This window comes from Oryx dammah, unplaced genomic scaffold, assembly GCF_014754425.2.
Source record: "Oryx dammah isolate SB20612 unplaced genomic scaffold, SCBI_Odam_1.1 HiC_scaffold_12, whole genome shotgun sequence".
NCBI classification, from domain to species: Eukaryota; Metazoa; Chordata; class Mammalia; order Artiodactyla; family Bovidae; genus Oryx; species Oryx dammah.
The window spans coordinates 2,601,692-2,618,323 of NW_024070196.1; the positions used below are offsets into that span (position 1 = coordinate 2,601,692).

Here is a 16,632-nt window from a genome sequence, read left to right on the forward strand (position 1 = left end):
GAACAGAAAGAATGAGAACCCAGTACATTAAATGACTACTATATATTATATAATTACACCTAAACAATACAGGCTACCACTTGAGTGCTTTCTACTTGGAAATGTTTTACCTTTAACATTGTAAAGTTACCATGATTATACAGATTTGAAATTATAGCTTTGAGGGATTAAAAATCATGTACAAACTCAGAGTTATTACTTGGCTGTGGCAGAACAGGTAATCAAACCTGAGGCCTGTATATACCTGCCATACAGGTATGGCAACTATGGCAGATATGGTAATCAAAGCCAAAGTTTGTATGTTTCCCACCATATAACTACGGATCTCCAAATGCACTGTGTGATTGGTAAACTCTCTGAATTGTGATGTACAGTTGATCCTCCAAGAACACAGTGGGTTAGGAGTATCCACGTTCCAGTATCCATGGTTCCATACTGGCAGATTCAACCAACCACAGATGATGTACTATAGCAGAACATATTTATTGAAAAAAATTCACACATAAGTGAACACACACATCTTATTATTCAAAGGTCAACTGTATAATATTTTAAGTGAAAAAGTTATGTGGGAACTTGTAATTATATTTGGGCCATTCCAAATGTTTCTATGAAAAACAATTAATTTGTCTGTTTATCTTCTGGTTTGAACCTGAGTCACCTCTGCATCTCAAGAGTATTTCCATAAGCAGTTGACAAAATACTCACTGTATGTTTGCTGAAGGAGTGATATGAAGCTGTGAATCACAGAAGTTAAAAACTGTAAAATCAGACGTCAGAGAAAAATAAACACTAGTTAAGGATAATGTCTATGCTCATTTAAATTTGAAAATCTAAGGCAACAACCTAGAGAAAGTATTAAGTATGGTCCAATGGAATGAACCTTCTTTAGAGGATGAAAACAAGACTAATTTACTATCTCTAATAACTTCTGCTAAAATAACTTCAGTAAAAGAAATACATGCAGCTATTTAATATTCTACTTGTCAAAACCCTATATTCCATACAGTGAGATGATTATCAAAGCTAGTATCTGGTATCTAACCAGTGCAAATATTTTTTTCTCTTATGGAAACCATCATTAGAAACTGATCACAGATGTATGCTGCTGAACTATTAAACAGCCCAAATGACCTGAGTTCATTAATTATTCATCAGAAAGAGGGGAAAATATCACTGGATAAATCAACAAAATATTTCTACTGGTCCCTAAAAAGGACTTTATTAGTATGTTTCACAAAACTATTAATTTTCTTCCTGCATTATCGTTTGCTTTGATCCCAATGAAGACACTGAGCCTATGCATACCAAGTAGGGGAAATTGGTTTTTAGAAGGGCCAGACAATTGTGAGAACTAAACTTTTTGCACATACTAATATAATAAACAAGTGAGACACAGGCACATTAGAAACACTGTATATTTAATGTCAAAGAATTTGAATTCAAGTACAAAAATTAAACAACACATGATTTCAACATTAAAACACCGTAACACTTCTTACTCAACTATACATCGAATATCAAAAACACAGAAGTATAACTACAAAAACCTTGAATATATTAACAGCAAAATTATAATTTATTTCTACAACAAATAATTAACTAAAATATTTATAGTTATTTTCAAGGACCACAATGGTAGACTGCTTTTTCTTTAGTACTGCATAAAATTTGCATCTTAATCTTTTTGCCCTTCATTTCTTTTTACATAATAGTTAGATGCTTCTGGTTATATAATTGTTCTAATCTCTGATACATATAAGTGATCCTTGGTAATCAAATCTAGTGCTTTAACACTTGTGAAACTCTATTTAGTAAAGTTACAATGAAAAAATTTAATGCAAACTTCTGGGTTCTATTGACCACTCAAGAATCAGAAGTTACTTAAAATCCCCAAAATTTAAAATGAACAGTAGTTTGTTATACCTTTATCAAGAGAAATCAGAGTAACTTTTTAACCATAGCATTTTACAACTGTAGGTTATTCTGATGTTTACTATGACCGATGTTTACTATGTTGAATATATAATTTTCATTTTAAAACCAAATGTACAAACCCGATTCTAAAATAAAACTATTTTAATGTGCATGCTTTACAAAGAAACTTCATATTCCTGTTTACAGTATTTTCTTCAGAAGAATGAGGCCTGATTGGAGATATATAATCGCTGTCCAACATGGCTGCCATTAGCAAGAGGTATCGTTGGTGACAAGGAATAGCTTGGATAAGAGTAAGGCCTTGAAGTATAAGGAAGCACGCTGGGAGTCCCAGAAGAGAGGGTAGCACTAACAGGGGAAAGACTATTTATTGAGCTGCGACGGAAATTGTAGTCTGTAAATAAATACATAACAATTATGCTGCACATCTTTATGCTTACAAATTTAACTCAAAGAGACAACGCATTATAACTATAACCACAGTTTAACATAATGTTCTAAAACTTTCAAAATCCTGATCATCTTATATTGCTGGTAAAGACTATTTCAGCATTCACTGCATTGCAAATCCTGACAGTTTCATCAGTCAGTTATGTAAACTTTCACTGACACAATGCTTCAGAGATCTTACTAGAATGCATTCTTGGATATCTCTAAATTGTTTTGTGTCTTTATGATCACCAAAAAAGAGAACCTCTGATTTCTCTTACTCTATTCACAATGAAGCTCCTTTTAAATCTGATATTGACACTAAGGGGTAGGTCATCCATGAAGAAAAGATATAAAATACTGAATTCATTATTTGCTTCTTTTTAAAAATTGTGTTAGGTGAAACATTTACCCCTGGATTGCAAAAACTGTCTAATATTTCATTACTTAAACATTAATATAAACAATTATACAACTCAACAAGCCAACTTAATATCAGAATCCTACCAGTACCATAAAACAGTAAAATGAATCATCTTCATAAAATAAACATCAAGAAACCATTATCAACTTACAATATTGGGAAATCCAAAAATTAATCCAAATTATTTTTTGAAAACCAGTATTTGAAATATTACTGTTCCAAAATAAACATTCATCATATGCAGATGCAATTTCCTGCTTCATTAATTATAATGTTTAGAGATGTGTGTGACCATTAAAGACCAAATCTGTTAAATCCTGTACTTTCCAAAAACTCAACTATGTTTTTTAGTGTAGAGTAAGTCAAAGAGTGTGAAAATGACTATAAAATGATTATTTATAAAAGGTATGGTACTTCTAGAAATGGAAGAAAATAGGTCATCTAATATATATGTCAAGTCTTTTCCATATTTTCCTGGTACTATAAATGAGGCTTAAAAATGAACATTAACCTAGTATTGTCATGGAACTTAACAGTAGGCCAACAGGAATGAGATCAACTACAGGGGAATAAGCTCAAGAAACATCAGAAAGAACCTAGTTAAGAAAAAAAATGGAAAAAATAAAAATCAGTTAAATATAAGTTTAATTTCTAGCACTATAAAACTCTAATTAGAATAATTTTTATAAACTTTTAATGGTACCATAAGATCAATGAAAGCAGTTTGCCACAAGAAGACAAATACCAAGACATCCAGTTAAAAATATTTTCAGTATTGTGAAACTGGATAAGGAATTATCCGTTTGATACCAGCTGCTTTCCTAATATCCAGGTATTATAAAGTAACATTAATCCAGGTATTATAGAAATTTTTTTTCTTCTTTTAAAGGATCCTCTTTGCCCGAAGCATTACAATATTGAGTATAAATAGAAACCTTAATGTTTCTGATAATTCTAATAACTGTTTTTTTAAAAAGTTCTGATTCTCTCCTCTCTAGATTCTAAAGATTATCACACAAATACAATTGATTCCTTATTCATATAGTTCATACTTTCAAATTTTAACAATGTGATCACAGACAACATGATTTAAAAGAACAGATCTTTAAACAGTTATACTTTGTATATGGAAGAATGCAGTTTTCAGAGAAATCACTTTCACTTTGGGTTTATATCCATTCAAGATCTAATGCAGTCTGTTCATGGAATGTGGCTAAAAAAGATTTTCAGAAGATTTCACAAAGAAGATACAGACAACTGGCTACCTACAGAGTGTTCATTAGGTCTGAAAAACTGCATTTTTTATATACCCCTACTGTAAATCTTCAATTTAAAAACACACTAATGACCACTGTAGTCTCACACTCTGAAGGAGACTAAAATATAAAATTAAAAGGGCACTTTGATGGCTTTATTCATAGAGGATAAATAAAGAAAAAAAATTCTCCCTAATACTACAAAGATTGGGAAATAATAAGCTTCAGATGTTTACAAGCATTTCAAAAAAAATTATTTTGCAATCTAAAACTCTAAATATATTCAGGAAAACATCTGGGTGTCTAGAAAATATAATACATACCAAAGTTGAGATAATAACTGTGAGATAAATCTAGATGAATTGTATTTCCTCTAATATATAATTTATGTATCACAGACAAGAGAACTCAGAAACATCACTGATTTCTATGAAACAACAAATTAACAAATGAATTAAAATTCCTAACATATATTTACTTGCCCACCTCTGCTTTTTCTTCCCAATGAACATCCTTAGTTCTTCAATCCCACTGTTTCTGCCTCAGACTGGGATATGGACTCCCCTCCCCACTTCTTCTTAAGGGAATGACACAGAGCCAATTTCAGAATGTTTTACACTGATAATTATTCAACTGTCTTAACACTTTTTAAATTGAGGTAAAATTTACATTTTTCATTTAAATTGAGGTACAATTTACATGGGGCTTCTCTAATAGCTCAGCTGATAAAGAATCCACCTGCAATGCAGGAGACCTGGGTTCGATCCTTGGGTTGGGAAGATCCCCTGGAGAAGGGAAAGGCTATCTACTCCAGTATTCTGGCCTGGAGAATTCCATGGAATGTATAGTCCCAAAGAGTCAGACACGACTGACTTTCACTTTCACAATTTACATACAATAAAATGCATACATCTTATGTGTTCATTACAATGAGTATTGCTAATTATAAAAACCTATGTAAACAACACCTAAAGCAAGATAAAAAACATGTCCTTCAATCTAGAAGATCCCATTACCCATTTCAGGGCCCTTCTATTTGAGGCAACCACTTTCTGATTTCTAGCATTCTTAGTTTAGTTTTGCCTGTTCTCAGACTTTACATAAAATGAATTCTTAAGGTACTTTCTGTGTCTAGATTCATTCATGTTATATCAGTAGTCTGTTCAATCTTATTGCTGAGTAAGTAGTCCACTGTATGAATACACCACAATTTCTTTATCCATTTACCTATTGATAAAAACCTGAGCTGTTCCTAACTTTGACTATTAAGATTAAGCTGTTATATACATTCCTATACAAGTTCTTTTGTGAACATGCGTTTTCATTTCTTTGGGGCACATAACTCACAGCAGAACTGCTAGGTGAAAGGGTGGAGACAGATACTGCTAAACAGTGCATTCACAGCAGCACACTCACATCAATAAAGTACGAGAGGTCCAGCTGCTCCACACCTAACATCTGCTATTGCCAGAGCTTTTAATCACTGCTATTCCAGTGATATGAAATGATATCTCATTTTGGTTTTAATTTGTATTTCCCTCATGTTTAGTAAGGATTCCCTGGTGGCTCAGACAGTAAAGAATCTGCCTGCACTGCAGGAGACCCAGGTTTGATCCCTGGGTTGGGAGGATCCCCTGGAGAAGAAAATGGCAACCCACTCCAGTCTTCTTGCCTAGAGAATCCCCATGGACAGAGGACCCTGGTGGGTTATAGTCCACAGGGTTGCAAAGACTCACACACAACTGTGAGACTAATATTTTTACTTTCACAAAATTTCATCATAAAATTTAGAGGTCTCCAGATAATCTGGGTTTCAGAAAACCTCACAGCCTGCTAAATGGGGGCTACATTCCTACTTGTTACAGCATGCAAGAGACTGGTGGAACACAACCAAGATGTTTAAATTGCAGAAGTCAGGTTGCAAAGATCTGAGATGCAAAGGCTGGCTACAGGCATATTTCACTGCATGTAGCATCTGAAAAGATTCTTTGTTATGATTTATGAGGGTCCTGGTTAGGTCTTGGTTCTGACCCCAGTGACTTGCAATAAAAATGAACCCAAAGGCTTGAACTAGATATTTTACTGAAATGGTCACTTACTGATCATTCTTATTGGTTTTTCTTACTGTTGATATCAATAATTTTTTTTTACTAATTAAATTCTCTAAATTAAAATATTAAATAGCAATAGCTTGAGTCCTCAGAAGAACCACCTCTTTCACTGAAGAATATTACTGACAAAAAATGGTTGATTTGAGTGACTTTTCCATATTCCACACAGTTAAACAGAGAAAACAAGTTAAAAATTAGGCCTTCTAACTCCTAGGAAAGTACTATTTCCACCTGATCAAGCTTTTTTACTCTGACAAGTTTCTCAAAACTGGGTTGAGAGAAAGTGTTTCAAAAGGGTGTTGTGGGCAGGGTGAGAGAGAGTGCTAAAGCTTCCCAGGTGGCTCAGCTGGTAAAGAATCTGCCCGCAATGTAGGAGGACCCAGGTTTGATCCCTGGGTTGAGAAGACCCCCAGGGAATGACAACCGACTCCAGTATTCCTGCATGGAAATTTCACTGACCAGAGGAATCTAGTGGACTACAGTCATGGGGTCACAACAGTCAGACATTACTGAGTGACTAACACTAAGCTACCTGGCTTCTGCTTGCACCTACCCATACCCTCATTTTTCACTTCAACACACAACTCTGCATTCCCTTGCTTTAAATGCTAAACTTTTATGCAACATTTAAGGAAAAGGCCCTTTTGTATAAAAAAATGTTTGAGTAACTTGCTCTAATATAATGCTTTATTAGAGATATCATTTTAATCAAATCCTCTAAAATTCCATATTTATATGCTGAATGAAAACATTTTTACAGAATAAACTTGATTTATAGGCTTAACCTTAAGTGGGCCCTTAATTCCAGAAGATTCTGAAGCTATGTCTGGAGTGAGCAGGATCGTGAGTCACAGCCATGGTGCCACGTGGTGCCAGGGAGTGAGTGCAGAGCCCGGCAGCGCATGTCCCACCTGCTTGCCACTCCTGCCTCCGCAGTGAACACACTGAGGCCTCCGAGCCTTCTCTGTCCAGCATGAGAGACAAACGCCACCAATATGTTTCTCAGTGGAAACTAAGAAACAGGTATACTGATTTATTCTATTTGTGTCTTGCTTTTCTGTTTCTCTCTTACACATCTTGACGGAACATCACAGAATCGCTAGCTGCTTTTGTTTCATACAAAGGAGAAAGCCTTAATAGAGACTTTAAAGTAAGTTCCAAGAAAGTATCCTCTCATGTTAATCTTTTTCTTTTAGTTTCTAACCAGACACTCTTTAAATTCATTTTCCATTAGAAAGTAAATTCCTCGTTATTAGTTTTTTCTATTCTCCTTGTTAGCTCTGTGAATTCTACCTTGATATCCACCTCTTCTTTCTGATGTACCTTTTTAAATTGTACAATTCAGTGATTTTTAGTACATGCACAAAGTTATGCAACCAAACACCACTATCCAGAACATTTTCAAGACCCTCAACAGAAACTCTGTATGTACCTATTAGCAGTCACTCCCCATTCCATCTCCTCCAGCCCCAGCAACAACTCACTTTTCTGTTTCTTCAGATTTGCCTACTATAGATTTTTCATATAAATGAAATTACATAATTAAGGTGGTCTTTCTTAACTGACTTAGCATGATTTAAAGGTTCATCCATGTAGTATGTATCAGAACTTTTTTATAGTCATCACATAGAGATAATGCATTTTGTTTATCCAAATTGTTTATCCATTTGTTTATCAATGGACATTCACCTTTTGGTTGTTGGGAATAATGCTGTTAAAGAGTACGTGCACAAAATTTTGTGTGAACATATGTCTTCAATTCTCTAGAATGAGTAACTAGGAATGGAATTTCTGAGTCATATGGTAAACTCTATGTTTAACTTTCTGAGGTATTGCCAATGATTTTCCAGGAAACTATATACCATGTTAACACTCCCAACAGCAATGTGAAGCACCCGATGTTTTGACCTGTGAAAAACATTTCCACCTTTAACATGTATTTTAAGCATTTCTTTAGATTTCTATGAGATCTGTCAAAATTTTGAAAAAATTTCATTTTACCATTTTTTATTTCAATTTCTAATATTCTAATAGCCATAACTATAGTAACTCAATAACTTTCTTTTACTGAACCACTGAATTTCATCTTTAAAATAGTTTTTTCTAACAATATTATATATATCTAGAATATTTTTAAAAGGCTGGGTTCAAACATAGACATTAAAATCATGTATGTTAGAAAACAATTAACATTTATCATTCATTATGCTGTATTTCTATCCTAGTACAGAAGACCAAGAATTAACTGTAAAGCAGAGGAAAGCATTTTCAGAATTGGTAATTATTAAGCAACTACAACCTATGAGGTATTTAAGAATCACTAATTAAATTTTTATGTAATATTTTTGACTGGACTACATTAGGAGTATCAAATTTACTGGTATTTTTACCTCATTTACTTTCCCTACTTCAAGTAAATTTTTTTGAAGTATTTTTATTTCCTACTTAATTTTTCCTATCAGGTGACTGACAATAAGGGCAAAGAGTACACATGCAGTGACCAACGTGTTTCTCTAAGACTAGGCCCACAGAGTAACTGAGGTCAGTATTTCTGTTTTAACATGATTTATAGGAGGGTTTGAATATGATAATCTTAGTAATAGGAGGCTGGGTAAGAAAGTTACTGTCTATAACTGTTTCCTTATAAGCTTCTAGTTAATTAGTTCTCTGATTTTACTAGATCATTATATTTCTCAGATTCAATTTTGAGGGAAAATTATTAATTAAATTATGGACTGCAGCCTACCAGACTCCTCCGCCCATGGGATTTTCCAGGCAGGGGTACTGGAGTGAGTTGCCATTGCCTTCTCCGCACTACATTATATGGGTATTCCCCGTAATTCCCATATAATTTTGAAGATTTGGGTTTAAAATTCTTACTCTAAAAACTTTGATATCATATATCATAAACATTCTGTCAATTATCTGTATTATTATTAACAAATTACAGCTGTTTCATTCTAAATTATCTAAAGATTATAATTGAAACCCCAAAACAAAGGTTTGAAATCCTCAAAAATGCAAACTAATATCACTACAGTGAAAGCAATCAGTTTCAGTGCCTGCCTGGGAAAGAGGACCCAGAAGAATAACTGGATTATAGTAAAGGTGACAGAAATCTTCTTCTTGATTTCACAGATTTATAAAGCAAAACTGACCAGAAGTGTACACTTTAAATATGAGCATTTTATTGCATTTTAATTATACCTCAAACAAGTTATAAAGAAATCCCAAGCATTTCTCTGGGATAGTTTAAAAGTTTCCCAAACTACATCCCACACAATTCTTGTTGAAACAAGAATTCCTTGGGCCAAAAAACATCTTAGGAAAATTTTAGGAAAGATGGATCTAACAGCTAAACAAATTGTACTATAGTTATTCAGGATGCTAGTTCACGGTTCTTCCCAAACATGACCACAGAAACAGCTGTTTCACTGAACAACTGTGCAAATCAGTACAGGAAGAGCCTTTGATAAGACTACTATATAATGGGAAACATTAAAAGGAAATCAGAAAAAACCTTAAAATATGTTAAATACAGAAATTATAAACTCAAACGTCTTCAGAGGCCAAGATGTAACAAACAAAAGAGCTCAAAAAGGACCAAATGTAAAATAATAGGTGTCCAGCTATTTGTACTGAAGTGAAACCTAGCTTCTTTCCTGTCAAAAAATTGAAGAGACCAAACAAATTCTTCCTAGAACTTCTAGTATGCTACCTTTGTATTAAGAGATTTAATTATGCCAAGTTCCTTTTAATGCTAGTTTATATACCATCTGGAAAAAGAGGAATAAAAGAGCAGCCTATGAGAGGGAATATTATGACTTGAGTTATAGCAAACTAGGCTTCCTAGGTGGCACCAGTGGTAAAGAACTCACTCGCCAATGCAGGAGACCTAAGACACGAGTTCGATCCCTGGGTTAGGAAGATGCCCTGGAAGAGAGCATGGTCACACACCACTATTCTTGTCTGAATCCGAAATGCAGAGGAGTCTGGCAGGCTACAGTCCATGAGGCCACAAAGAGTCAGACATGACTGAAGCGACTCCACACATACAAAACTAGGCTTCAGTGTAGCTTAAAGATTGTAGCTCACTACAAAAACTGTCTGAGCCAAGGTGGAGATACAGCTCTAAGGAAGACAGCAACTCTTCTCAAGTTTCATTTCCATCAGTAAATTTAGTTCTCATACTTTAAAATTTGAACAAAAAAACTTGTAGGGAAGGCAGTTCTGAGAATAGCATCACACATTTAAAAATCTTAACTAAGATTAAGATCTATACAAATAAAGTTTTAAGTTTCAAATTTAAATATATTGCTTGTATCTGAAGTATGTTGTTCTGTTCAGTTGCTAAATCATGTCCTACCCCATGGACTGTAGCACACTGGGATCCTCTGTCCTTCACTGTCTCCCAGAGTTTGCTCAAATTCATGTCCATTGAGTTGGTGAGCCTATCTAAATATCTCATCCTCTGCTGCACCCTTCTCCTTTTTCCCCTTTCTCCTTCTGCCTTCTGTCTTTCCCAGAATCAAGGTCTTTTCCAGTGAGTCAGATGTTTGCATCAGGGGGGCCAAAGTATTAGAGCTTTGGCACAAGCATCAGTCGTTCCGATGAATGATTGGCGTTGATTTCTTTACGATTGGTTTGATCTCCTGGGTGAACAAGAGACTCTCTCAAGAGTCTTCTCCCATATCATAATTCAAAAGCATCAATTCTTAGCGCTCAACCTTCTCTATAGTCCAACTCTCATATCCGTAGGTGACTACTGGAAAAACCGCAGCTCTGACCATACAGACCTTGTTGGCAAAGTGATGTCCTCTTTTTAATGCACTGTCTAGGAGCTTCCCTGATAGCTCAGTTGGTAAAGAATCTGCCTGAAATGCAAGAGATTCCTGGGTTGGGAAGATCTGCTACAGAAGGAATAAGCTACCCAACCCAGTATTCTTGGGCTTCCCTTGTGGTTCAGCTGGTAAAGAACCCACTTGCTTGAGGGAGACCTAGGTTCAATCCCTGGGTCTGGAAGATCCTCTGGATAAGGGAAAGACTACTGACTCCAGTATTCTGGACTAGAGAATGCCATGGACATGCACAGTCCATGGGGTCACAAGGAGTCAGATATGACTGAGCAGCTTTCACTTTCACTTAGGTTTCTCATAGCTTTCCTCCCAAGGAGCAAGCATCTTTTAATTTCAAGGCTGCAGTCACTGTCCACAGATAATTTTGGAGCCCAGGAAAAGAAAATCTGTAACTGCTTCCACTTTTTCACCATTTCCCATGAAGTGATGGGATCAGATGTTGTGACCTTAGTTTTTTGAATGTTGAGTTAAGCCAGCTTTTTCACTCTCCTCTTTCACTCTTATCAAGAGGCTCTTTAGATTCTCTTCACTTTCTGTCATGAGTGTGGTATCATTCGAATATCTGAGGTTCTTGATATTTCTCCTGGCAGTCTTGATTTCAGGGTGGAGGAATTTCACATGGCGTACTCTGCATATAAGTTAAATAAGCAAGGTGACAATATACAACACTCCCATACTCCTTTTCCAATCTTGAACCAGTCAGTTGTACCACGTTTGGGTCTGTTATTTCATGACCTGCACACAGGTTTCTTGTTTATCAGGAGACAGGTGAGTGAGGTGGTCTGGTATTCCCATCTCCTGAAGAACTTTCTAGTTTGTTGTGATTCATACAGTGAAAAGCTTTAGACATAGTCAATGAAGCAGAAGCAGATGCTTTTCTGGAATTCCTTTGCTTTTTCTATGATACAATGAATGCTGGCAATTAAATCTCTGCTTCCTCTGCCTTTTCTAAAAGGCATCTAGAAGTTGTACATCTGGCTTGTACATCTGGAAGTTCTCAATTCACATACTACTGAAGTCTAGCCCGAATTTTGAGGATTATCTTGCTAGTATGTGAAATGAGTGCAATCGGACGGTAGTTTGAACATTCTCTGGCATTACCCTTCTTTGGGATTGGAATAAAAATTGACCTTTTCCAGTTCTGTGGCCACTGCTGTTTTCCAAATTTGCTGGCATATTCAGTGCAGTACTTTAACATCATCTTTTAGGATGTGAAATAGCTCATCAGAATTCCATCATCTCCACTAGCTTTGTCCATAGTAATGCTTCACAAAGCCCACTTGAATCCACACTCCAGGATGTCTGGCTCTGGGTGAGTGACTATGGCATTCTGGTTATCTGGGTCATTAAGACCTTTCTTGTAGAGTTTGTCTGTATATTCTTGATAACTATTCTGAATCTCTTCTGCTTCTATTAGGTCCTTACTTTTTCTTTCCTTTATTGTGACCATCCTTGCATAAAATGTTCCCTTAATACCTCCAATTTTCTTAAAGCGATTTTTCTATTGTTTTCCTCTATCTCTCTGCATTGCTCATTTAAGAAGGACTTTTTATCTATCCTTCCCATTTTCTGAAACTAAAGTTGGGTATATCTTTCCCTTTCTCCCTTGCCTTTTGCTTCTCTTCTTTCTTCAGCTATTTGTAAAGCCTCTTCAGACAATCATTTTGCCTTCTTGCATTTCTTTTTATTTTTTTTTAAGATGACTTTGGTCACCACCTCCTGTACAATGTTTTAAAGTTCTATAGTTCTTCAGGCACTCTGTCTTCAGATCTAATCCCTTGACTCTTTTCATCACTTCCACTATATTAATCGTAATAGATAAGATTTAGCTCATACCTGAATGGTTTAGTGGTTTTCCCTACTTTCTTCAATTTAAGTCTGTATTTTGCAGTAAGGAACTCATGATCTGAGCCACAGTCAGCTCCAGGTCTTGTTTTTGCTGACTGTATAGTGCATCTCCATTTTCAACTGCAAAAAATATAATCAATTTGACTTGGTATTGACCATCTGGTCAAAACTGTTAGCCCTTGCCCTCCTTCATTTTGTACTCCAAGGCTAAATTTGCCTTGCTATTCCAGATATTGCTTCACTTCCTACTTTTGCATTCCAATGCAAAAGTGTGAGTCTTTCATGGATCACGGCCTTGTCATGATGGCAAAGGAGCTTGTAAACTTCATGAAGCTTTAAGCCATGCCATGTAGGGTCGCCCAAGATGACTGGGTCATAATGAAGAGTTCTGCAAAATGAGGTCTATTGGGGGAACAGATGGCAAACCACTCCAGTATTCTTGCCCCAAGAACCCCATGAACAGTATCTGAAGTATGAGTTATAGTTAATATTTACTGAGCACTTACTAAGTACAAAGAAATAACTATACAAGATGAGTAGTATTTAATCTTTACAATAGCCTTACAAGGTAAGTACTACTAATCTTCTCTTTAACATGGAGGAAACTGAGGTACAGAAAGGTAAAAAACTTAGTCAAGAACATATGGATTACTTCCCAGTGAACTACACCTTGCTTTTGTCTCTATATGTAAAAATGAATTTAGATATTAATAATATTTACTCAAACTCTAAACTACCTTAATTTCCTACTAAAATTTATCCTCCTCAGTACCACATTGAAAAAACTAAGTGAATCCTAATAAAAATAATTTTTATTCTAAACTGTATCAATAATAATTTGGTTTAATAAATCTGAAAAAAATCAGACTTGCATTGTCAAGTTAGTTTGAGAAATCTGAGGTAATCTACTTATGATACGTTTATTTCAACTACATCTACTTTAAAATATTGTTTGTCATCTTGGTGCTTTACAATGTACACACTAGCCTATTTAAAGTTTTGAGAAGTCCTAAAATATGGAAACTGTTTTAACTTTTTAAAACTTTGTGTAATGTGTCTATAATCAACAAAGCTATAATCATCAAAAATTGACACAAGGTTTCATTGGCCAATTTTAAATATTTCTTCTTAAAACTGTAAGAAGAATAATTTATAACTAGCTTTCTGAAAACTAAATATATCACTTAATATTCCTAAGAAGCTTTTTCTTACCTGCTTATTTTCTCCAAATTCTTCTACATAGGTCCAGGCTGAAGAGACTGTGTTCCCTGTCTGTAAGCAGTGAAGACAGAAAAGAATTGAGTCTTTAGATTGATGTTATCCCTATCTTGGAAGTGATGGAATCCTTGATAACTTCAGTTAAAATTATCTGATTAGTAAATATGAAAATAAATTTAGAGAAAAAGAAACAAGTGATAGTTATTTCTGAAGTTCTGCAAAGATGAACAAAGAGCAGTATTTTGCTTTTGGAATGAAAATTATGATTTAATACATTAACAGAATTAACATATCTTTCTATACAAATTAAGACCTTAAAGCTGGTTTTTCCAAGAAGGACTACTCTATCAATAAAATAAGAAAAATATTTAAAAAACAAATGAGATTGCCCGATTTTTGATAAGTGGATAGCCAAAGAACCTAAGTGAATTTGAAAAAAAATCAATATTACTTCCCTCTGTGTTAAAAAGAAATAAATAGCCAAAATAATACTAACCTTAAAAAATATCTGACTTATTAACAGCTAAACTTGATCTACTTGAAGCCTAACTTAAGCTATATACAGTATAACTTTGAATGTCCATCCATTTTGGTGGATCTCTGTATTCAGGTATGAACAAGTAAAAAATGTTTGATCCACATAAAACTATAGACTTTTAAATACTGATCTTAAAGATAACTCAGCAGAAAAAGTCACCATATTTTCTGATTTTTATGTAATAAATTAGGTATTTAGTCAACTCTTCCCAGTGAGAACTAAATACCCAGACATTTATTAAAAGAAAAACTAACTATCTAAAAGCACCGAAAATGGTCAAGACTGAAGAACTGTGGGACTGTGATCTCAGACAGGAAGAAACTCAAAGAGGTGTGCACATCTTCTGGAGGCATGTTTTGCCTACAAAGACTGGCAAGTTCTAAAGAGGGATCTGAGAGACGAAGGAAGATGGCAACATACAGACAGACTTCTGAGGATAAGAGGACAAAGACTGGAATTGAGAAGCATGTCTAGAACCCTGAATAAAACAGAACTAGAAGCAGACTAATTTTAATTTAGTTTAGATGACTAAATTCAAATCTCAATATCTGCCAAGATTAAGACAATCTGAGGTTGCCAGTCCTATGGTCACCTTTTTAAAGCAAGCATATTAGCTTTCAGATCATCACGTTTTTCATACATGATACCTGGCATTCAATTGAAAAGAATCAATCATATAAAAAGATAAAATAATGTGACCTAAAATCACAAGAAATAAAAGTCAACAGTAACAGAGCTATAGGAAATGTAGACAAACTTTTCGGAACTAGACATCAAAATAATTATGACTGCCATCCTCAAGGAAATAAAAAACAAGACTGAAAATTTTGGAAGAAAAATATAAATCACAACAAAAAATCAAATGACATTTCAGAACTGAGAAATTCAATAATTACTTTATCATGTTAGACACAGATGAAAAAGAAATTCATAAGCAGAAAGACAGCCTGAAAAAATATGTAGACTAAGTATACAAAAGAATGGAAAAGTATAAAAAGAACACAGTAGATAAATGGGATATAGTAAAATGGTCCAACAATTCATAACTGGAATACCATAGAGAAAAACAGAGAAAATGGGACAAAAGCAATGTAAGAAAACAGAATAACTTAGAACTTTCTAAAACAAGTGGAAAACACTGATTCAGATTAGAAGGGGTGAAAGTTCCAATTAAGACAAAAACTAAGAAAATTACACCTAAGTCTACCATAGTAATACTTCTGAAAATAACAGGAGAAACAGAAAATATTAAACGTAGCCAGAGGAGTTATAATAAAGGGGTAATGGAGGCAGTCCCAAGATGGCCAAGGAATAGGATGGGGAGACCACTTTCCTTCCCACAAATTCATCACAAGATCATCTGAACGCTGAGCAACTTCCACAAAACAACTGCTGAACGCTGGCAGAGGACACCAGGCACCCTGAAAGGTAGCCCATTCTCTTCGAAAGGAGGTGGGACAAGATATAAAATATAAAAAGAGAGACAAAAGAGTTAGGGATGGAGACCCGACCTGGAGAGGGAGTCGTGAAGGAGAAGTTTCCAAACAGTAGGAAACCCTCTCACAGGCAGGTCTGTGGGGAGTTTTGGAATCTCAGAGGGCAACATAACCCGGGGGTGGGGGGGGGGAACACACAGAATAGGTGCCTAACTGCAACTGTCAACAGAGAAGCAGCCCAGATGCTTGCATCCACCACTAGCGAGTGGAGGCTGGACAGGGAGGCCTGGGTGGCATCATCAATCCTTGGGGTAAGGACCAGGCCTGAATGCCCTGAGGACAATCTGAGGAAGCTAATGTGAGACAGCAACCCAAACTGGGGAATCGCTAGAGAGGAAAAATAAAGAGAGAGAGAACTTTCCCACAGAAGGCTCTAACACGCAGCCTGGCCCACTCACAGAACAAAGGACTAAGAATATCAAAGGAAAGTGAGCCGGTTGCATACAGCCCATACCCTAGCCCTTGCCAGGGCAGAGACAGGCACGCGAGAGCCAGAGCCAAAAGCGGGTGGGGGGTGC

General features: G+C 35.4%; 1 protein-coding gene across 2 annotated transcripts in view; it reads right to left on the reverse strand.

The window, feature by feature from the left end:
- Nucleotides 1–1,400: 1,400 nt before the first annotated feature.
- The window catches only part of RBM46 (RNA binding motif protein 46), a 45,290-nt gene continuing 30,058 nt past the window's right edge, over nt 1,401–16,632 (reverse strand). Inside the window, exons 4-5 of one of the 2 annotated variants that reach the window (XM_040251340.1) lie at nt 14,075–14,134; nt 2,247–2,332 (exon numbers count right to left, since the gene is read on the reverse strand). In XM_040251340.1, the coding sequence (XP_040107274.1) occupies nt 14,079–14,134 (56 nt within the window). In that variant the 3' untranslated portion in view covers nt 2,247–2,332; nt 14,075–14,078. Of the gene's footprint in view, nt 2,333–14,074; nt 14,135–16,632 lie in introns of both variants that reach the window. The other variant, XM_040251339.1, reaches the window with a different exon arrangement.